This window comes from Podarcis raffonei, chromosome 8 (assembly GCF_027172205.1).
Source record: "Podarcis raffonei isolate rPodRaf1 chromosome 8, rPodRaf1.pri, whole genome shotgun sequence".
Lineage (NCBI taxonomy): Eukaryota > Metazoa > Chordata > Lepidosauria > Squamata > Lacertidae > Podarcis > Podarcis raffonei.
In genome coordinates this window covers 49,154,115-49,176,434 of record NC_070609.1, presented here as the reverse complement: position 1 = coordinate 49,176,434, position 22,320 = coordinate 49,154,115, and the positions used below count along the sequence as shown (strand labels likewise).

General features: G+C 51.4%; 1 protein-coding gene across 5 annotated transcripts; it reads right to left on the bottom strand.

The window, feature by feature from the left end:
• Positions 1–212: 212 nt before the first annotated feature.
• On the bottom strand, positions 213–22,255 carry VPS9D1 (VPS9 domain containing 1). Of its 5 annotated transcripts, none has more exons than XM_053399924.1 (15): positions 22,129–22,255; positions 18,109–18,184; positions 17,320–17,412; positions 16,899–17,061; positions 16,620–16,731; positions 15,573–15,635; positions 13,200–13,252; positions 12,990–13,077; positions 12,224–12,309; positions 9,564–10,072; positions 7,497–7,626; positions 6,422–6,630; positions 5,864–5,948; positions 4,241–4,345; positions 213–1,911 (listed from the first exon to the last, which is right to left on the bottom strand). In XM_053399924.1, exons 3-15 carry the CDS (start codon positions 17,396–17,398, stop codon positions 1,818–1,820), a joined length of 1,776 nt encoding a protein of 591 aa, XP_053255899.1. In that variant the 5' UTR covers positions 17,399–17,412; positions 18,109–18,184; positions 22,129–22,255; the 3' UTR covers positions 213–1,817. The 5 variants fall into 5 exon arrangements, with proteins under 5 accessions (XP_053255899.1, XP_053255898.1, XP_053255896.1 ...); XM_053399923.1 differs by lacking the exon at positions 22,129–22,255 and adding an exon at positions 21,547–22,122; XM_053399921.1 differs by lacking the exon at positions 22,129–22,255 and adding an exon at positions 20,109–20,319.
• Between the last annotated feature and the right edge of the window lie 65 nt (positions 22,256–22,320).

Genomic DNA, 22,320 nt, shown 5'->3' with positions numbered 1-22,320 from the left:
TTATCTCTCTCTCAGCCCTGCATCTCCCCAACATCCTGAAGCCAGGACCATCCTTTCTACCATTTCTGTGGAACCCAGCAAAGAGTGGGGAGAAAACTGAATTGGGGAATGTGGAGAGATGCTACGTTGAGTGGAGGGGAAGAGTTCATAAAAGCATGTCTCCACCCAACCGTCAATGCTCCCTACCTGCTTTAAAAAAAAACACAACTCACTGAGCAGCCAGAAGACAGTGTGTTTATTACAGCCCACCAAGAGCAAAGCTGGACAAGTGGAAAGAGAAGGAACCAGCAATTTAGGCTCGAGGAGTCATGGCTGGCCAGGCAGGGGCACTGCAGGAGGAGGCAGCGCTGAGCATGAACAGCAGCAGCTGGACCCCCGTTGCTTTACAATGGTCGCTGCTCCTTGCCTTTAACAGCAGCCAATGTGTCTTTGCAGCAGAGGGGCTAGCCAACCTCGCAGGGCTGTTGTGAGGCTCGCATGGAAGAAGCACGTAAGCCAGCTTGAGCTCCTTGGAGGAAAGAGTGAGGAGTGTGATCATAAATAAATATTCACAATAATAACAACAGTAGGAGGAAGGAGGAAGATCACCCCCATCAGACCCGTTCTTCCCATTCTGCTCGTCGAAACCTCCCCCCAGCTTGGAAGGGCTTACAGCGCAGGTGTGGCTCAGGCAGGTATCACAGGGCCTCCCTTCCCAAAGTCCCGTTTGACTCCTCCGGAATACGTAGCAGAGGGAAGTCCTGCCAGTGCGTGGCTCAACTGCAACTCAGGCAACACACCTGCAGGGGCTTTGTGCAAATTCATCCAGAGGCCTCAAAATGCTCCAGGGCTTTGCTTCCACTCTGGCCCAAAGCTTATCTTCAGTAGATCGTGCAAATTCTGACACACACGCACACAAACACTCTCTCACACACAGTCACTCCTTTCTGAAATCCATGCACTTGGGAGGCAGTGCAAACAGCCTCTAAAAACTGCACCGATCCCATGATTTCAGTGAGTGGGAGTGGATAAGAACCGGTCTTACCCTGCTTCACCAAGCATACATGCACGTAACAGCCATACGCCTCTCTCACACACATAGACACAACATCAGACTCCCCTCTCTTACCTCACAGTATGAATCCCAGCAGGATCTCTGCCCCCTGCCCCCTTTTTCCTGATTCCCCACCGCAGAGCACCCATGTAGCAAAAGCAAGGACGCAAGAGGGAGCATGCAGGCTGGGTGGTGGTGGAAGTGGTGGCAGGAGATGCTGGCCTAGGCAGGTGCCCATCACTGCAGACGCTAAAAGGAGTTCCCGCATTACGATGGACAGAGGGGCTTGGCTTCCTTGGACCCAGCAGCAAATACAATGGATCTGGGGAGGGACAGGAACAGAGGATTCTCCTTAGCCAAGGAAACAGGAGAAGGAAACAGCCTGATTCTCGTTGTCCCCCCCAGTGCATCTAGGCAGAGAGTCAGCAGCAAATCGAGGCTCAGGAGAGGCACCTCCCCCAAAGCCAGGGTAGTGTCAGATACCACCCCCTTCCTACATCCAGTCCACGCTGCAAGGCAGGAACCCCCTTCCAACATTTCAGGCTAATACAAAAGGCTATGAAGATGTCCCCTGCCAATATTGCACAGAGTCCAGGGAGGGGCAGGAGGCCTCCTCCTCCTCAGCAGGTTTGTTTTTTGCAGGCAGGGGGGAAAGGGGGGCCCCTCTGGAGAACACCGCAAGCTGTCATCTTGCAGACTGGAGGAGGGGGGCAGGAGTGTCCCCACCAGAGGGAGAAGGAGAGAGGGGGAGGCCGTCGCCTTGGCCCCCCAGGGCAGAGCTCAGCTACTTCTGCAGGATGGGACGGCGAAGGGATTCCACGTAGGAGAGGGCGCTCTGCAGGGAGGTCAGGCAGTACCCCTCCTCGCCAATCAGATACCTGGCAAGGAAACGAGAGGGTCAGAGAAAGATCTGCTCAGCATCTGCAGGGAGAGACATCAGGCAGATGGCAATGTCCAAGTGACTGGCTGGAGAAGCTGAAACTCTCAGGGCCTTAAAGCCAACAGGCAACACCTTTAGTAGAAGGAATGCAAGCAAGAAAATGAGATGTAATTTTTTTCTCTCCCATCATATTAGGATGGGCAAGAACCCTGCATTAATGTATGGAATTGGGCGACTTTAAATAAACATATGAAGAGAACCAAACTATGCATGTTTTGTTTTTATATTCTTGTTGCAGTCTGTTGTGTTTCTTGACTAAACAAGGTAATATGCGAAAAGACAATGAAAGTGTCGACAACAACAAAAAAGAGCCTTGTTGCTGGATCAGGCAAATGGCCCCTCGGATTCAGCATCCTGTTCTCACAGTGACCCCCAGGCCACCCAATGGGAAGCCTGCAACCTGAATCTGAGCACAACAGCCCTCTCCTCTCCTGAGGTTTTGGCAACTGGCATTCAGAGGCAGATGGCTCTGACAGTGGAGGGAGAGGATAGCCATCGTGTGGAGTAGCCACATCCTTTGTGAATTGGTCTATTCCTCTTTTAGAGCCCCACAACTTGGTGGCCATCACTGCCTCATGTGGGAGCAAATATAACCATGCACTGCATGGAGAGGTACTTTCTTTTGTCTGTCCTGAATGTGCTGCCCAATTTCATGGAGGATGCTGTGTCAATCAGGTGGAACCTCCACATTCAGAGGCAGTCTGGCTCTGAATGCTGGAAATGTTCAGGAAAGAAGGCCTACTGTCCTCCTCTCTCTCCTCTGTGTGGGCTTCCTATGGGGACGTCTGGCTGGCCACTGCAGGACAGGGTACGATGAACTAGATGGCGATCCTGGTCTCAGCCACCTGCAGGACTCATCTACTGAAGGCAGCAGGAAAGAGCAAAACTTTTTTAAGGAGAAAAAAAAGATGGATTCATAATTAAGATGCTTGGAGGAAGCTTTGGAGTCACCCACATCTCTTCTGCACTCATGGCAAATGTTCAAAGCCTAAACAGAGCAGAAATGAGACAATGGCGGTAAAGTTATGCTGGCTGGGTGCTGTTCTCAGTGCTCATCCCTGCAGTCTTTTGAGACAAAGCAGCATAAACCAAAAAGACAGTCAATCAGATAATGAACAAGCTCAGCTAGGAAGGCTTTGAGTCCCTCCAGGGACAAAAAACAAGTCACAGAAGTATCTACTGAAAACAGAGAAGTTAGAAAAACAAAGAGAGCTTTTTGGAGTTTGCAATTGGCTGCATGCCTGGCTGTGACCGGGCCACTAGGCAGCTTCTGGGTTATCTGTGGAGGCCTCTGGGCTCAAAATGGGGACATTTCCCAGTCAAAACAGAGCAAGGTTGGAGAGGAGAGGCTTCAGAGCCGAGCCGCGATCCCCATGCGCCTGTCCAGTCTGATTATGCCTTGGCTGCTTCACCCACATGCTGGCTGCGTCTTGCTCAGACTCCAAAGCTGGCAGGCCGTGTAAGCAGAGCCGACAGCCTGAGGTGGTGGTGGAGGGACTCCTTCCCCATGCGGAGGCAGACGGCATGGAGGTTGTGGGTGGGCAGAGCTAGACTCGGCCAGATTTAGGCAATGGTGTCTGTGTCTGTCGCCCGCCAGATTGTATTGCCTTGGGTGGGCCTGTGGCTGAAGGTTCATGGCTCCAGAAATTTGGAGAAGGGGATGGAGTGAGGCACTAGATCCCCTCTGGAGCAAAGGAATCCATCCCAAACCACCCAGGGAATGGGGAGCAGAACTATGCCCAGTGACTAGGAGCTGCTGTGGCAGGAAATGCCCTCAACTATTCTCAGTGGCTGAGCACTCGCTCTGCATGCAGCTTTAGTCCTCAACTTCTGCAGGATGGGCTGAAAAAATATTATACACACAGGCATGATCTGAAACCTGTAGAGAACTGCCCTGCCAGTCTGTGCAGACAACACTGAGCTAGCTGGACCAGTGGTCTGACTTGCTATAAGGCTTGCAGAGTATGCATTTAGCACCTAAAAACAAGTCTGCAACTGAAACGGACAAGCATGACTTCTGAATCAGCCAACCATTAAATTACAGCCCAAGCCACATCTTTTTTGGTTACAGAGCCTGATGCAGAAAGTTCCAATGGGGATTTTGTCCAGGAGAGCTCCAAACTTGGCCTCTGGTTCTTAAGATTTAAGTGCAGGTTTCAACTGGGATATGCTTTTGATATGCTTGCCTGCCTGCCTTCTCTTCGAGAGAGAGGTTGGCCCCTGCTTGTCACAGCGGCCGACAGAGGCGCTTCTTCCCTGCTGCCTACCCTTCGTGGATGAACTCCTCCAGCGCAGCACACTCCGAGACCAGCTGAGGCAGGTTGCTCTTGAGGACCACGTAGGAAAGGATGGGAAGGAGATCATCAGCACCACTGCAAGACAAAATTCCACATCAGCTTTGTGGCCCACACTGCAGGGAGGGCTGGCTCAGGGGTCCCACAGGTGGCAGTTTGACCACAAGAAGTGCCCAGAGGTGCTTGGTCTGGCTTAGCAAGAGGCAGCTAGGGAGTACCCAGCACACTAGTGACGGCCAAAGCATTGCGGGGGGGCGGGGGCGGAGTGCATGAGAACTCAAAATGCATGAGAGTCCCCCGAAATGCACTGCAAGCCCATAGTTGTCTGGCTGTGTCGAAAGACACCTGTCAGGGAATGGATAAGGCAGCCCTTCTTGCTGGGGGCCTCTAACGAGAAGGCTCTGATCATGGGCACAGCTTTTCCTTGCTAAAGGTGGACAGAATGCATGTTGGCACAACTTAAGGGATGCACTCTGACCTCACATCTTTGGAAAGCGTGGAAAGTTCTACTACTGCTTCTTGCTTTGCCATTTTAGCTGGGATTCCTGCATGGAAGGCGGCTGGACTAGGGTCCCTTCCAACTCTACAATTCTATAACAATTCTATAAGAAAACAATAAAGCAAACTTAAAAGAATTAGAATGCATTTTAGCAAACAACACTGTGGGGTGGAAATGAGGAGGGGAGGGACCAAGAGGGCAAGGAAGCAAGCCAACCCAAGGCAGGCAAAACAAGCTACTCATACAACCTAAGAAGACTTTTTTTGCACCACAGTTGTAACTCTTGTGGGAGAGAGAGAGATAGAGAGGCTGGTCAGTTTGCCAGCTGTTGCCCAGATGCCAGGGCCTTTCCCCAGCAGCCGGTGGTCGGAGGTGCTCTGACGCAAGTCAGCCAGGGGAGAGGAAGCAGCTCCCCACTTGCCTAGCCCTGGAATGTGGGGAACAGGCAAGACAAAGCATCCCTGGAGGCAGGCCCCAGCCACCCTTGCATTCCTTCCCCTTGCTCAGCGGGGAGCCTGGCAGATTTGTCCCAAGACTCAGGGCCCCTCCTGCCTGGCCTGGAGCTCTGCCCCTGAAGCCCTTGGGCTGTCTTGCCCTCGCCCACTTTAATTCTTTTGACAGTCCTCCCTCCCCCTTTGCCTGGCTAAGCGCTGCTTGGCTGGGAAGCCGCTCCCCCCTCCCTCCCTCCCCGCTGCCCTTCTGCAGCTCGCGGGCTAAGTCCCTCTGACAGATCCAAGCTCCTTAATTGGCAGACTCGGGCTCGGTCCACAGGCGCGGGGACCGGCACTCAGGCTGGGCACAGCGGGGAGCCCCGCTGTCGGAAGGGATCCATCACGGCCGAGCCCCCTTGCTGGGTGCGTGTCTGGGCAGCGGAAAGCCTGGAGCCAGTGAGAGTGAGTCAATGGCAGCGCCGGGAGCTCCAGACAGCAGAGGAGGGGAGGGGAGGGCCTGTGCAAAGGAAGGAAGAAGCAGCAGCCCACGCCTCGAGGAAGGGGCAGGCTCCAAGACAGAGGAAGCCTCTTGCCACCCAGGGCCAACCCAGGGCTCGGTTTCTGCCTGCTTCTCCCCACAGGAAGGACTTGGGCTGCAGTACTTACATGGCAGACGATGCCGGCTGGGGCCGGCCCTCCCGGCCCCCACAGTACTCCTCAGCACATTCACAGATGACACGCAACGTCCGCACTGCAGGGAACAGCAGCCAAAAGACAGTGGGTGTGTTAAAGAGAGGTGCCATAGGAACACAATACAAAGTCAGTTATCAGGTCCATGCAGCTCACCAACTTAGATGGCTTTAAAAAGAGGAATGGACTGATTCGTAGAGGAGAGGGCTCTCAGTGGCTACTAGCCACAAAAGCTGTGCTCTGTCTCCACGGCTGGAGGCAGTGATGCTTCCGCGTGCCAGTCACTGGAAGCCACAGGAGGGGAGAGCACTGTGATGCTCGGATTCAGCCCCCAATGGGGGAGTATCCCCTTCCTGAAACCCTGGAGAAGTGTTGCCAGTCAGTGTAAGACAGCATGAAGCTGGATGGGCCAAAGGCCCAGCTCTGTTCCTAGGTTTCTTCCCCACCAGCACTCTAGATAGACTGCCAAGTGTTTAATGCACCGATGGTTCTGGATTCTGCACAGGTCTCCTCACTTGCCTCAGGGAGCCTCACCTATGCATTCCAGCTTCTTCTGAGGGCAGCTGCCCAGAGGAATCAGCATCAGCTCCTGCACAGCGGCACAGTACGGGTAGGATCCGATTCCCCAGGTGGCATTCCCCTGGGGGAGCAGCTTGGAAGAGATCCCCATTTCAGAGGGGGGTGTATTTCTCTGCAGCTCCATGATCTTGGAAAGGGCTGATTCCCGGGCTTTGTAGACATTCCTGTGTGTGGGGTGGGGAGCAAAGGGGGAGAGAAAGGAACAGCCTGAATGGACGTTGTGGGGTTTCCCAAACTCACAGGCCCCAACCCAGATCCAAAGAAAATGCATTTTACCCTTAATTCAACAGCAAACAGCTTTCTGGCTGCTAAGTCACAGACAACAATGCCACAGCACGAGTGATGAGAGAGTGAGGACCCTTTCAGTGTACAACACCTGTGCTCAGAAACCTACGCTGGTTACTCATTTGCTACCGGACCAAGTTCAATGTGTTAGTATACAAAGCCCTTAACCGGGACCAGTTTACTTGTGGGAATACCTTGCCCCATACAAGCCCACTTAGCCGCTTTAATCTGAACCACCACTTATTGCAGGTACAACATAACACCTGCTCCACACTCATAAGATACTTTGGAACTCCCTGCCTATTGAATCAGGCAGGCACCTTCAGTGTATGACCCTTTTTTTGGGCACCTACTAAAAGCATTTTTGCTTAGACAAGCCTAACCAGATAGGTAGAATGTTTACATATGCTTTAATCTGTTTGTAGTGTAGCACTGATTTTAATAGCCATCTGAAAGTTTTTCAATAGCTGTTTTTCTCTTATGGTTTTATTGCTTTTCTGGTAAACCGCTTTGAGGGTTACAATCAAGCGCCATATAAATGTTATGAAATAAACAATATATCAATACAAGTCACTGCAGGCAAAACCAGCCCCTCCACCAGCTAGGTGGCCCAATATCCTCCCTCCCAAATGGAAGCAACTGTCCACAAGGCAGGGCTTTTCAACCGGTGGCTCTCGCCCCGCCTGCTGTGCTGCGAAAAGTCCTGCTACAAGGATCTCCACCAGAAAAGGCCTGGCCCCCTTACCTGTACACAGCCAGGAGAGGCCCCCAGAGGGGGGCAAAGAAGGCCTCCTCCAAGCGTGCCACACACTGGTCCTTGGAGGCCGCTGTGTTCAGGCCCTCAAAGGCCAGCAAAGTCAGGGAGAGCAGCCTGTCTGGGGAGAGAAACAATTCAGGCAGAGCCAGCCAGAAAGGCTCCAGAGACTGACCGGCACAGGACACTTCCACAAGGTAGCCCAGGAGGTGGACTGACAGGGTGGTGAGCAAATGAAACCAACACAGTGAAGGCTGGTCCTGTAAGGAAGCACTCGATTAGCCAATAAGGCAGACTGAGCACGCCCTTGGGGCACCAGCAAAGCAGGGACACTAAAAATAATGATTTTTCTTTTAAAAATTGACACTTGATGACAACAACAGCAGCAGCAGCAGCAGCAGCAACAACAACAGCAGCACTCATGGGGAAAGTCAGAACTTTCTTACACTGCACTCCACACTCTCCCATTTCATTGTTCTCTTTCTGCTAACTTAGATTACTGGAACGCAAGAAGCTGCCTTATACCAAGTCAGACCATTGGTCCATGTAGCTCAGTATCCTACAGACTGATTGGCTCTCCATGATTTCAGGCAGGGGTGTCTCCCAGCCCTAGCTGGAGATGATACTGGGGATTGAACCTGGGACTTTCTGCTTGCAAGGCAAATATCAAATATCAGAATTATGCAAGGAAATGAGATCCTGTTATGTGTAGCAGCAGATCCATTTTATTATATATATATATATTGCTGAGCTCTAAAAAAACCCCAAAACATTGGGGGGCACCATATGGGGCACTGCCCCAAAAATCTCCGTCTGCCCTCAGCCAGCTCCTGCCTGTGTGAACTGGCTGGCAGGTTCCTCCTGCTCCATCTCAAGTCTTGCCTGTGTAGAAGGAGGAAGCTTCCTGGCTCTGGCATTCTATTGGTCTCCCTGCCTCCCGTCCCAATGGGCAACAGCCACCAGTGAACCAACATTTTCAGCACATGTGTGTGGATTTTTCTCTATTCCCCCACCCCAGACTGTAGGTTCTGTAGACCAGTCAGCTAATGAAAACGAGATGGTAGTGGTCAAGACTGCAAGAAACCCCTTTTAAGGGGAAAGGTACAGATTCAGCAACTTTACAGCCTTCTGAGACAAGGATTCCAAGGAGGCAGTGCTGCCCTCTTCTGGTGGTGCCCAGGGAGCCACAGAAGATGAATCTTTCAAAGCAGCCTTTGACAACTTGGTGCCCTTCATGTTTTGGACTACGACTCCCATCAGCCCCTGTCAGTATGGTCATATGATGCTGGGGCTGATGGGAGTTTTAGTCCAAAACAACTGGAGGGCAATAAACTAGGCAGAGAAGGGAGGCTGATTGATGGAATTTGCCACCACAGGAAGTGGGGATGGTGCCCGCTGTCTTGGATGGTTTCAGAAGAGGACTTGCTCTGCTGATGTTCTTGGCAGAGACGGGATAGCGTCCCAAGGTTCGCTTGCTGGTTTTGATTTTAAAAAAATCAAAAGAGCATGATGAAGCGGGTGGGTGAAGCTAAAGGCAAATCCTCGACTTTGAATTGTCACATACTTGTCCATTGCAACTTTGTAGGATTTGGCACATCCTTACTACTTTCACAGCACCCCCCCCCCCAGGTCAGTGGTCACCCCTCCCTGCCATGGCTGCCTGCCCTGTGTCCGATGCAAAAGACTTGGTGGTGGTTTTTATTGTGAAAATCTTTTGTAAGCTGCTCTGAGCTTATAGATAGAAGGTATTCTACATTAAAAAAACCTGAACCAAGAGACAGGATTTTTTTTTTAAAGTTATGAGTGTTAACTGGCGTACTGATGCCAGGATGTCTGCGTCGTCCAAAACAGATTTGTGAGCCACCACTGCTGATTTGCTCGTTGTTTCATTTCCCTCTTACTTTGCTTTTTACAGCCCCAATCTATATAATATGTGTTCGCAACACGAGATGAAACTGCATGCATTGGACGAAACAGACATCTAATGCACAAAAGCCTTACTCCGTAATAAATGCAAAAGGCTCTTTCGTTCTTGCAAGCAAATTAAGCTGCTCTCACCAATGGAGTTGTGAATGTCCTTCACGACTGCTTTGAGCTGCTCTTGCTGGCTCGACAGCTTCCTCCCGGCCGGCGGGCCCTGGGGCTCTCTCAGGGGCCCTGAAGGCCAGGCTTCAGAGGCAGACAAGAACTGCTCCAGGTCTTCGAAGGAACTCTCCTTCTCTGCCAGGGCAGGTGCTGGCTCCTCACGAGGCAGGCTCCGCTCCGGGGTGCTCAGGCTGGGGTCCTCGATGAGGGGGCTGCTGGAAACACTGTGCCGCAGGTTGAGCTTGTTGTTTTCCTGGACGGAGAACATGGAGTGCATGCTTTGGGAGGACCGCAGCCTCCGTCCCTCGGGGGCTGGCGAGAGGAAGGCCTCGGCGTCCAGAGAGGAGGAGAGGGAAAGGCCTCGGGAGACCTTCCCAACGGTTCGAGCGTCTGCTCTGCCCCAGCTCACAAGTGGATAGACGCGGCTGTAGGCCGAGCACTGCAGCTTCCGCAGCAGCTGACAGATGGGGTGATCCGCAAAGCTGGAGGCAGGGAAACAAGGGACTTGTTAGAGAATCATGGTAGGAAGGACCCGCACCCACGGACCCATTGCATTTGGGGGCTGCACCACTTTCTCTCTCGCTTTCTTGGGGCAGAACAAAACAAGGAGGCCACCTTTGGCCAACAGGTGCAGAGAAGTCAGCTGCCCAAGAGCTGACATGGACTTTAACCGAGAAGGGTTTAAGGTTCCTAGATCTCAAGACAGCATAAAATGAACACAAGACCCTCAGGCGAGAGGAGGGATGACCTCAGGGGAGTCTGTGCAGGGTCACAACCTTACCGTCGTTTATCAAAGCTTTGAAGTAGCTGCCTCCTGAAAGGTTTGGGGTCTGTAGGTGTAAGAAATTTGCAGCAGACCCTTTACACAGCAGGGGCAGGGAAGATCTGTGGGGGCCTCCAGATGTTGCTGGACTCCAGTTCCAATCAGTCCTGACCACTGGCCATGCCAGATGCTGGGGGAGAGGGGAGTGGGAGCCCACCAACCTCTGGAGGGCCCCACAGATGCTCTTCCAGCACTGCTTGGCAAGATCATTTGGAAGCAAGTAAGCATGTGCAGCCAACCCAAATGATTTGTGTTGTATCTACTGTTAGTGAAGCTCAGTGCAGACCCACTGAAATTAATGGACATTACTGTGCTAGTTCTATTAATTTCAGTGGGTCTACTCTCAGTAGAAGTTAGGTGGTGACAACTCTGCCTTTATTTCTCCAGCTTTCCTCCAAAGAGCTCAGGGTGCCCCCAGTTTATTTCCACAAAGATTCTGCAAGGCATATTGGGAGGAGAGCAGATGTCTGATTATGTGCTAGAAGCCAAAATATTAGCTGGCTGAAAATCCAGGCTACGCAACAACTTAACTATGCACCTCATAAGTCATTCCTGAAAAGTCCTTCCAAAGCTTCTGACAGATGCTCAGGCAATGACTTGTCTGAAGACAGTCATGGGGCAGAGAGTTCACCAGCAGCTGATGAATGCTTTTCCCTTGCCGTCTCTTATGACAGGAGCATGGGCCATGCTGAGAAGGGCACTCACAGGCCACATCCCCGCTTGGGCCACAATCATCTACCACCATTTAAAAAATATTATTTATTAAATTTCTATACCACCCTTCGTCAGAGGGTCACAGAGAAGTTTACAATGTAAGTTATTACATTGTTATAAGGGATTATTATTATTATTATAATTATAATAATTATTATAATTGAAATTAATAAGATTTTGGAATGCAGAAAGAGAAAACCATCAATTCTAGCATGAAGGGGGTCACCTTATCTAAATTATATAATTCAGTATTTGAACAATTGACATTAGGAATTGTATTATAAATTGATATTTCTATAATGAGCGAGTTTCCATGTGCTACATTGGTTTGTGGCTTAGTCATGCTGGCCACATGACCCGGAAGCTGTCTGCTGACAAATGCCCGCTCCCTTGGCCTATAGAGCGAGATGAGTGCCGCAACCCCAGAGTCGCCCGCAACTGGACCTAACGGTCAGGGGTACCTTTACCTTTAATTGAAAACTAATAAAACTATTATCCAAAAATACAATGTAATACAAGAATACAGACATAGTAACAAAGGAAAACAATACCCCCCACCTGTCAAACAAAGTTTAAAAGGACATAGATTGTTTAATTAGCCGAAGACCTAAGAGAAAAGGAAAGTTTTTGCTTGGCACCTAAAGATATATAATGGAGGCACCAGCCGAACCTCCTTGGGGAGAACATTCCACAAGTGGGGAGCCCCTGCAGAAAGGCCCATTCTTGTGCTACCACTCTCCAGACCTCTCCTGAGGAGGCACACAAAGATGGGCCTCACAGGATGATCTCAGGGTCTGGCTGGGTTCATACAGAGAGAGGTGGTCCTTGAGGTATTGTGGTCCTGAGCCATTTATGGCTTTATAGGTCAAAACCAGAACTTTAAATTGGGCCTCGAAACTGATTGGCAGCCAGTGCAGTTAGGACAAGATCAGTGTAATATGCTCAAACTGTCTTTCGCCGGTGAGCAACCTGGCCACCAAATTCTGCACCAGCTGAAGTTTCTGTACCATCTTCAGAGGCAGTCTCACATATTACACACTGCAGTAATTTCTCCTCCTAGCAAAGCACACACAGGTTACAACCATTTGTTCCTTACCTGAGGAGGTGGGAGATGAGCTTGGGCACCAGGGACAGATCGTTGGGGCTCTTCCTCAGCTGGGCTTTCCACAACCTTGGCCACTCCTGTGGGAGCAGAGAACACCATGACCTTGGGTCAGCCACCCTTTCCACTTTGCAAATACCAAAAGCTGCAAACATGGTGCTGGTTTATGCCTCCATTCCCCCCCACCCTCTGCTGTGTGTGTGTTGGGGGGATGTCCTTAAGGGGCCTGACCCGCCTAGGCAAGTGGATAAGTAGTCTAGCCTTCAGCCAGGGCGAGGGGGGAAGACTTCCCATTAAGGGACCTTAGATTCCCTTCCTGTTATGATTCTGGATTTGCAAAGAGAAGGCTTAGAACAGAGCACAGGAAGGTGCCTTTGGCCAAGTCAACCCAGCTCAGTATTGCCAACACTGACTGGAAACAGCTCTCCAGGTTTTTCCAGGCAGCGGGTCCTTTCCTAGCCCCAAATACAACCCCAGGAGCTGAACCTGGGCCCTTCTGCATGCCAAGAACATGCTCTCCCGCCAAGCTGCAGCTCTCCCCTTTAAATCCCCCAAGCACAACCAAGAATGCTGGGTGGATTTAGCCTCTCCACCCCATTTCCAGACTCAGACCCCCCACGGTGGCTCTCTGTCACCCTTGCCCTTTCCAGTAAAGGACCGCATCCTTTCAGAGCTGGACCTTGAGAGGCACCAGGTAGAAGACACTTGGTTTTGTGCTGTCGCAACCAACTGCACCACCCATCGCTGGCCTCGCACGTACATGGTCCTGCTCGTACTCCAGGATCGCGGCGTAAATGGCCCTCTGCTCCTGCTCTTCTGGGGTCAGCACCGCATTGCTGGAAAACCTCCTAAGGAGATGCAAGCACAAGGCTTGGGGTCAGTGGGGGAGCAGAGCACCCAGGCCTCCCTTTCCAAGCCAAGATCTGGGGGCACAAGGAGGCTTTGCTTGGCCCCCACAGGGCAGACTCGCCTGTTGGCCGCTTCCTGCAGCCTCAGCCGACGCTCCTCCATCTTCCTCTGGAGCTGGAGGGAAGCAGAGTTAAGGTTTCACAATGTAACACTCCCTCCTCCTCCGCCTCTGCCAGAGTGACCACATCTCCCCAGAGGCCAACAAGGGGCCTGTTCCTCCATTTGCAAGCATCACAAGCTCCTGGTCAGGGGGGAAGGGAGCCACTGGAGGGGAAGAGAGGAGCCCAGCCACCAGCATCTGACCTCACAGACATCCATACAAAGTGCCTGGTTGCGGGGGGAGATTCCAAAGTCTACCAAGAGAAGGAAACAGTGTTGGGGGTAAATCTAAGGCAGGGAGTCTGGGTGAAGTGTGCATGCCTAGCCTGGAAGAGGGGGCAGGGAAAGACACGGGGACAATGGCAGGATTGTCCAACTGCTTTCAGCTATTTAAAAGAAGAAGATCAGGGCAGAGGTTTGCAACCCACTAGCAAGACAAATCCATGGAGGAGAATGTGACGGTCTGTCCCTGGTTATTAACGGAGGGGGAGGATTTGACCTACAGGGTCAGAGCCACTAAATCTCAGTTGCTGGGTACGAAGAAGAAGAGTTTGGATTTGATATCCCGCTTTATCACTACCCGAAGGAGTCTCAAAGTGGCTAACATTCTCCTTTCCCTTCCTCCCCCACAACAAACACTCTGTGAGGTGAGTGGGGCTGAGAGACTTCAGAGGAGTGTGACTGGCCCAAGGTCACCACCCAGCAGCTGCATGTGGAGGAGCGGGGAAGCGAACCTGGTTCACCAGATTACTAGTCCACCACTCTTAACCACTACACAAAGAAACAGGTGAGGCTGCTGCCTCTGGGTCCCGACTGTGATGTTCCCAGAGGCATCTGCCTGGCTCACTGCAGGAGATGTGACACTAGACTAGGCCAGCCTTTGGTGCCCTCCAGCTGTTTTGGACTACAACTCCCATCAGGCCTGTCACTGTACAGCCATGTTAGCTGGGCAACCTGGCTCCCCCACAATATATGCAGGCAGAGGTTCTTCTCTGGACGTAAGAAAAAGAGCTTTGTTCAGGCAGGTGGCGGGAAAGGCTCATCAGGAGAATGAGGGCTCATAAGTCATGATTCAGGAGTTCAGGAGCAAGGCAAGAAGTTCAGCAGCAAGTGTAAGCAACAAAGATGTCCCAACGAGTTTGCCCGCCCCTCTTGCCACACTTTTAAAGCCAAACTGTGGCATGCGCACTCAGGAGATGCTCTCGCCTCAAGAGAAGGTCAAGAATGCAAGTGCAGGCTCCGAGGGGCAGCTGGGTCTGCTCTCATCTGTGAAGGAGGGGCCTGGTTCTGACTCCTGTTCAGTCATTCTCCCCCTGCCTTGGCTGATTAAAGCCCTTCCTAGCTTCCACTGAGGCTCTCTGCTTCGCAGGAAGGTCAAGGGGGAAGAGATGGCATCCCTGCTCTCCCTTCCAATGTGACTGAAATCGGGGTGGAAAGGGGAGGTTCCTGCTTCCTCCAACCCTGTTTCCCACAATTCAGCTCTCTACCCTTTCCTTCCCCTTCCTTCCTTCCCCGATCCCAACAGTGCTGTGGCGTCCATTACCTCAGGCTTCATGTAGTCCAAAGCAGCTGGAGGGCACCAAGTTGGTGAGAGCTGGCCAGCCCCACTTCCTGGCTTACTCTCTGGCCATTCTGCTCAAGAAGTGGCTCACCTTCCTAATTCCCTTTTCAAGGCCCGGACTATTCTGCGCACCCTTAGGCCCAGTAACAGCCTCCTCCTTCTCTGCACCCAGACCTCTCCAGCTGGTTGTCATTTTATAATTTGCCCTGCAGCTCGCTCCTGGAGGCATTCCAGTTTGCCAGCATTCTTCTTCCACCTTGACAATCTCCGTAAAGCAGAGACACAAAAGCTGATCTCCCAGTAATAACCATCATCTCCTGCACAAAGACCCAGACCTTCACTCAGAGCAGAGCCCCTGAATAACTAGGGCAGGGAAAGTCTAGACAGTGCCCTCCATGTATTGTGGACTCAGCTCCAGCCAACATGGATAGCAGTTAGGAATGATGAGGGAGGCAATGCATCTTTGCATGCAGAAGGTGTCACAGGTTTAATTCCCACTCGCTTCTCTAGGTAGGGCTGGGAGAGTCTTCCTGCCTGAAATCCTGGAGAACCATTGCTGTCAGTCATCTGTTTCTACGAGAGTTGTAGTCTAGCAACACCTGGAGGGAATCAGGGTTGGCTACCCCTGAAAAATTAGACAGGTATGATTTAATCCCATTCACAGATCTGAGAACCTGAAAGGAACTGTCCCTGTCTTACTGTCATGGCCCCCTGAGTTGGCCACCTCCAAGGATGGTTGAAGAGCAATTAAGCATCTCCCCCAGAAAAGGATACTGTCTCTTCTCGTGCTTTTGCAATCACCAAGTTCTCCATCATCTGGCGCTGAAGGGAAAGAGTCTGTAGGGTAAAGAAATGGAACTGAGGCTACACTTCACAGAACTGTTTGGACCAGGAGTGGGGAAAGAAGAAGGACAAGGACACCAAAAACATTTCCTCCACAAAGCAAGCACAGAAACTGTGGGGGCCCCAAATCCCCCACCTCTGTAGCCTGGAGCTTCACATGAATGTTGTCACTGCTGGAACAATTTGTCAATGGATGGTGTTGTGCACTCATTATGCACAACTACACCACCATCACTACTGTTAGGAAATTGCTATGGTGGCAGGTGGGTCGTTCCCTTGAAATTAGCTTCTTAAAAAACAGGAATGGCAGAGGCACAGCCTGCAGGGTACCAAAAGGCAACTAAGCACCTCCAGGGGAGTAGCCCACAGCCGTGGCCAGAGTGGGGGAGCCAGACGGACAATGTAGGGGTCTGCTCTGCATTGTGCTGCACTTAGGGATCAGCCAGAAAGAGGAGCTGCAACTTCCCCTTCCACCACCAACCCAGTGCCACATTTTCAAGGCTGTGCAAGGAGGTTCCCACTCCCAAAATCCCTATGCTGCTCCATTCCCAGGGCTCTTGAAAAGCCAGCAGTTGGGCAGTGGGGAGCAGGGAGCAGGGAGGAGAGGCAGGCTGCCCCTTGCAAAGAAGCATTCAGCAGGGCTGAACTCTCCACTGACCAGCTGGTGAGCAGAAGGTTCAGTCCTGCTCTCTGCAGGGGTCTGCTTCACCAGCACTTCCCTGCAGGGAACACTCTGGCGAAGCAGCCCCCAGCAGGACTCCTTTTTCCTCCTTCCAACCACGTTTAATTAAACATATGGGCTGACGCCCAAATCAATTCAGGGCCCAGATGTGGGTCAGCTTGGCCCCAGATTGTCCTGGGCAGGATCAGGATGGATTTGAGGTGCCAGAAGGGGCCCCAGATCGGACTGTGGGGTGGGGTGTTGTACTCAGCCCTACTGGGACCCATCCTCCAGGCCACCCACTGCACCCCACTTGCCAGCGATGTCTTCTGCATGGTTTGACTGGGGTTGAGGCGGGCCAGCCGAGCCTCGTAGGTGGCCTTCAGCTTCTGGTTCTGCAGCGATGCCTCCTCCAGAGGGGTGAGCTCCCTGCACAGGAAGCAGAAACGCTTCAAAGGGTCAGCAGAAACAGGGGAAACTCTCAGCCCAGAACTGGTTATCCCAGGGACCTCCAGCAGAAGGCTGGGAGCTTCAGCCACCACCCTTCCCTTACCCCCCAAGTCAAGCCACCAGCACACCAAGAAGGCTCCCCTTACTTTTTCGCACACTGCACTTCTGTAATTTGCAGCTTCTGGAACATCTCAGGAGGCAGGAAAGGCGACAGCTTCCCACCTTCATCCGAGAAGACCCTGCGGTGGCGGGAGACAGGAGCAGGGCCCAAAATCCTCTCCGCTGCTGCCAGCTTCAGCTTAGTTTTTCCTGGTGTTAGGGAGAAAAGACAACAGCTCAGCGTTGGGCAAAGCAAGGAACCACAGAGCCTCCCTGGCCCATCCCTGGAAGGATTTGCGATGAGCTGTTATAACTTGTTATGCAATTTATGAACAATTCACTGATGTGAATATTAAACATGCAGCCCCCCTCCTTAGCTTTCATCCTGGAATTTCAGCCCAAAGTCACATTTTAGCAACAAAATTAATAACAGAAATGAAGCAAGAGAGAGAGAGGAACACCTCTCACCGATTTTGGCAATGCTGCTTTTGGCTCTTTCCAGGCACTGCTCTGCCACTTTCAGCATCTTGGGAGTGTCGGGTGTCATGTCGTTTCTATCCGCTGTAAGGGAAGGACAGAAAAAGTGCAATGCCTCAGCCCCATCTCATTTGGAAGTCAAATATCCTCAGGCTCGCTATCATCAACCACAAGGTCACCTTCCCTGCCCCCATCTTGCCAGAAAGGCTACGGTCTCCATACTTTTCCACAACAATTGGCCCATCTTGCAGGAACCGCATCAGGAAAGAGCAGCCCCAAAGCCTTCCACAAACACACTCAAGAACTGCAGCAATTGGCAATGTGCCTCCAGCCAACAGCAGCTTAACAAAGGGCCTTCTCAAGAGTCCCTCCATCTCGACATTCTGAAGACTCCATGCCAGATGGAGCCATAAAATCTGCCCAGTTTTGTCCAGCCAGCTTCACTATCCAGGAGAGGAGGGAAGTTATTGACTAGCAGGGAAACTTGGAGGGGTGGGGCACAGCAGAGTTCACAACTCACTAAGCAAATACACTGGTTGTTATCTCTGAGCTCTACAAATATTTGTTATGGTCCTGAGTATCCAGACGTGTTTGCTTATTCCTAACAGCCCTCCTAGTCCCCTGTAGAACACATTCTTAAGAGCCACGGAGGCAGCCTAAGGGCTCAGCAATCCACACGCACCCATCACCACCTTGGGAAGTGGCACCTTCCAGCCACGAGAAACATAAACCAGCCAGGAGAGCAACCACTTAAGCTGCAAAGCAAAACCCTAGACACACCATTGCCTGCTGCCGCCTCTTCCAACAGGACCTGGGAAATGTAGCTGATGCTCTTCAGGTATTCCACGTAGGCTTCCTGCCAAACAGAGGGAGACAGGAGAGAAATTCAGTTCAGCAGGGCAAGTCCCCACTATCGGTACACAGCTCCTCCTCTTCCCATCCTCAAGACCAGTCCAAGATGCTTGGCTGGAGTGCAACAATTTGGGAGGCATGAGTCAGAATCCTGTCCCAGAGGATGTTGTGCCAGCTCTCTCGGGCAGTGTGCTATTTGCATTGTCAGCCCTGAAAATATTGTCACTTGGGGTGCTATAGAGCAGAGGTAATAATATAAGAAGAGTCTGCTGGATCAGGCCAAAGATCTATCTAGACTAGCATCCAATTCTCACAGTGGCCAACTAGATGCCTATGGAAACCTGAAAGCAGGATTCAAATGCTTGTCATCTGCCTCAGTTTCTCATACTCCCCTCTTGCATAAGTTAGTTCAGGCCATGGGGTCTGCCCTATATCTTCCATAGTGAAGACAAGACCCACATAACTCATTTGCTTTCTCTGCAATTTCTTTATTCTCCCTTAGCACACCTTTGACTCCCTCATGTGCCAAAGGGACCAACCACCTGCCAAGAAAGTCTCCTGCTACCAATACATTTAAATAACTACTTTGTAGTTGTCTTAATGCTTTTAGCAATGTGCTCAATATATATTTTTAGCATTCCTTGCTGTCTGCATGCACTTTTTGTGCAAAGGTTTGTGCTTTTTTTTGTCCCCTTCATTTGGACAAGACTTCCACTTTTTAAAGGAAGCCTCCTTGCCTCTAACAGCACTGGCATCTTCTTGGACCTCATGGTACCTTCCTGATCTGCAGTATACACTCCTGTGGAATTTCTAATATTATGTTTTTAAACATCTCCCAAGCGTTTTGGAATGATTTGGATCTCTTGACTTTGCCTTTCAATTTTATTTTTACCAATCCCATTTGGGAGAAGTTTCCTTTTTTGAAATAAAATGTGGCCATGTCGGCTTTTCTTGGCAATTGGCCATTTACAGGAACATTTAATGTAATGACGCCACATCTGTTGCTCTGCTCAGTTTTGCCTCTGGCCATGCCCACCCCTGACATGTAACACCTGAAAAGTTGGCCACAAAGAAATGCTACTCTTGGCCCTAAAGCCAAATAAATGAGTGTTTGTGAAAGGGCATGGCCTAGCTTGATCCAATATGGTACCCTCCAGATGTTTTGAATTCCACAGTTGGAGGCAGCTATGCTCTTGAATACTAGTTGCTAGAAAGCACTTTGCTGAGAGTGTTCTTGCACTCAGGCCCTGCTTTCCCACAGGAATCTGGTTGGCCACAGGATGCTTGACTAGATGGGTCATTGGTCTGATCCAGCAGGATCGTCTTATGAACTACAGCTCCCATCAGCCCCTAAGAAGGGCTGATGGGAGTTGTAGTCCAAAACATCTGGAAGGCACCAGCCTGGTGCATTTAAATTCTCCTAAGGAAAACAGTAAAGGAAACCCACTGATGGCACCACATGAATAATCGTTTTTGTGTTGTTGTTTTTAAAGACAGCAATCTAGTCGTGGAACAAAGCAACGGACGCAGACGGCATTTGCAATACGGAGCTTGAAGCGATGCGAGGCGTGTGCAAGGGCGCTTCCAAAGCAAGGGTAGGGGGCCGGACGCCAAGTGGGGAGCTGGGCAGCGCTGACCACTGGATGGGCCGCTGGCGCAGAAGGAGGGGGATGCCCCGCAGGGTCTTTGTCCGCCGCAGAGGAAAGAGCCCCACCCCGCCCGGGCCCGTGGACGTCGGGCAGAGAGGGGCTTGGGCACCTCAATCCAAAGGCACCTCAACCCCTCCCCTCTCTTCAAAGCCATGCCAAACCCCCGGCAGCAGCAAACACGGAATGCGCATTCACACGTACCCCGACCCGAGCAAAACCTCCCCTCTCCTGTAAAGCCGGAGGGGAGCTGTTCGCCGCCCCTCCCCCATCCCGTCTCACCCGCGGCCGGTCTCCGGCGTCCAGCTCGAGGGCGCCCCTGGCCAGCTTCATGGCGCCCTGTAGCGGCTTCGCCGCTGGCTCCGGGGTTGCCGGGGCGGGTGCCGAGGCGGCCATGGCTGGGCCGGAACCTTTCCTCTAGGGAGCACCGCCCGGACGGGAAGAATAGAGAACGGGCACGGCAGAACCGGATGAGTTAGAGCACCGGAACCGGGGCAGATGAGGTCAGAAGTGGGCGGAGCTGTTGCCAGCAGCGCTCACCGTCTGCTTTGCCATTGGCCGGCAGCGCGCAGGGAGACTCGTCGCTTTTCCCGAGCGCGACCTTTGGGCTCGCAAGACGCTCCGAAAGACCCTTTGAGGCCTTGGTTGTTAAGGATTTTGCTAGGGTTGCCATATTTCAAAAAGTAAAATGCCTGACACCCGCAAAGTTGGACCCCAACATTGCTGAGCTTTTGAAACTGTTTCCGCTGGTTTTTCCATCGCGTTGCTATACATCTAGGTTTTTCCTGAAATTTTGCCGATTCGGCAAAATTCCCCCATGACACCATTTTTACACTCGAGCACCAGAACATGTCAGGAATTTTCCTGACGTATGGCAAGCCTAATTTTGCATTGGCTCACCACATTAGCATTATGCTCATTTGAGCAAGAATATCGCAGGCTGGTCCCCTTGCAGTGGGGGTGTTGCATGAGAATATTTGGGAGGAGAGCACAAAAGGATCAACGGGTATTTTGGCGGTGGTAGCGTACTTTTTGGCTGCATACACAATATACATTTTAAAAATATAGTTTCCCCCAAGGAATCCTGGAAACTAGTTTGTTAAGGGTGCTGGGAATTGAAGCTTTGCAAGGAGTAAACTACAGTTCCTAGGATTCTTTGTGAGAAGTCATTCGTAATGTTTGGTGTGTGCAGCCTTAGTCTTACAAATAATACACATAGGCAATCCCATAGCAAATATGCTTATGCACCTACAAAACCCACACTTTTCGCAATACGTAAGAAAATGATCCTTTGCACTTCTCAGGTTCCTTATTACCCCTAAGCATGCATAGAACACCCAGAACACACTCCGAGGCACTTTTATTATGCCACCAATGCTTTACCCCCCCCCCGGATTTTGGGGTAAAATTGCCCAGTTTAGAAGGTACACTACTTATGTACAGAAAGGTAGCCGTGTTGGTCTGCCATAGTCAAAACAAAAAAAATTTTTCCTTCCAGTAGCACCTTAAAGACCAACTAAGTTAGTTCTTGGTATGAGCTTTCATGTGCATGCACACTTCTTCAGATACCTTGAAGAAGTGCATGCACACGAAAGCTCATACCAAGAACTAACTTAGTTGGTCTTTAAGGTGCTACTGGAAGGAAAAAATTTTTTTGTTTTGACTACTTATGTAGTAAATTAAATATTTATTATACAGTGGTGATAATAAACAACATTACCTATGCAAAGAGGCTTTTCTTTAAATAACAGCGGGGGTCTAGTGGTAAAGGATGGGTTGCTTGTCTTGAGGAGTGTCTGTCTGTCTGTCTGTTTGCTTGCTTGCTTGCTTGCTTCCTTTCCAGCATCACAATGGCATCTACTTTCTGTAGATCCAGGATCTACTCTCTACAGGACCCTGCCCGTCTTCAGAGCCTCCTCACCTCATGTGCTCACTATCCTAAGTGAACTAGGTGGTGAACATCATCTTTCTCTCTGGAATGCTCTCCTCAGGAAAGCTCAGAAAGTGGATAGAGAAAACTTTTTGTCCCTCTTTCATAACACCAGAACTTTGCGCCCATCGCAGGAGCCAACTGGGGTCCCCCAAAGTTGATGGGCACTGCTATTCAAATAGTGTGCGCGTGCCATGTCTTGTGATCAATTGTGCGGGATAGGACCTACCTGCCCCAACCCCAATATTTTAATCAAGTTGGGGCTCGTTATTTGCCCTGATGCCAAACAGCCTTTAGACTTAAAAGGCAAAACTCTTCCGGTGCCCGCCCCTGCCAGCAGTCTTTCTCCAGACGCACCGCCGCCCTCCCTACCCTGCGGGCGCATCCATCGAAGGGCAGCGGAGACGGCGCGGCTCCGACTAAGCGGCTTTCAGCCCGTCTCTAGGCCCGCGACAGACGCGTTCCGGGCGAGAAGAAGCGGCTCTCGCAGCAGGTCCGCCACCCGCTGGCAGGCGAGCGGGAGCCCCTCGCCGGGCGGAGCTCCTACCCGGGCAGGTTCCTCCG

Bases quoted from the DNA above. Each gene is read 5' to 3' on its own strand.
- VPS9D1 (XM_053399921.1), bottom strand. From the start codon at position 20,222: ATGGCCGCCTCGGCACCCGCCCCGGCAACCCCGGAGCCAGCGGCGAAG. The intron at 15,636-16,619 runs GCAAGTGGGGTG...TTTACCCTACAG, and splicing joins CCATGCAGAAGACATCGCTG to ACTCTTTCCCTTCAGCGCCA. The intron at 7,627-9,563 runs GTGAGAGCAGCT...TTCTCTCCCCAG, and splicing joins GGACATTCACAACTCCATTG to ACAGGCTGCTCTCCCTGACT.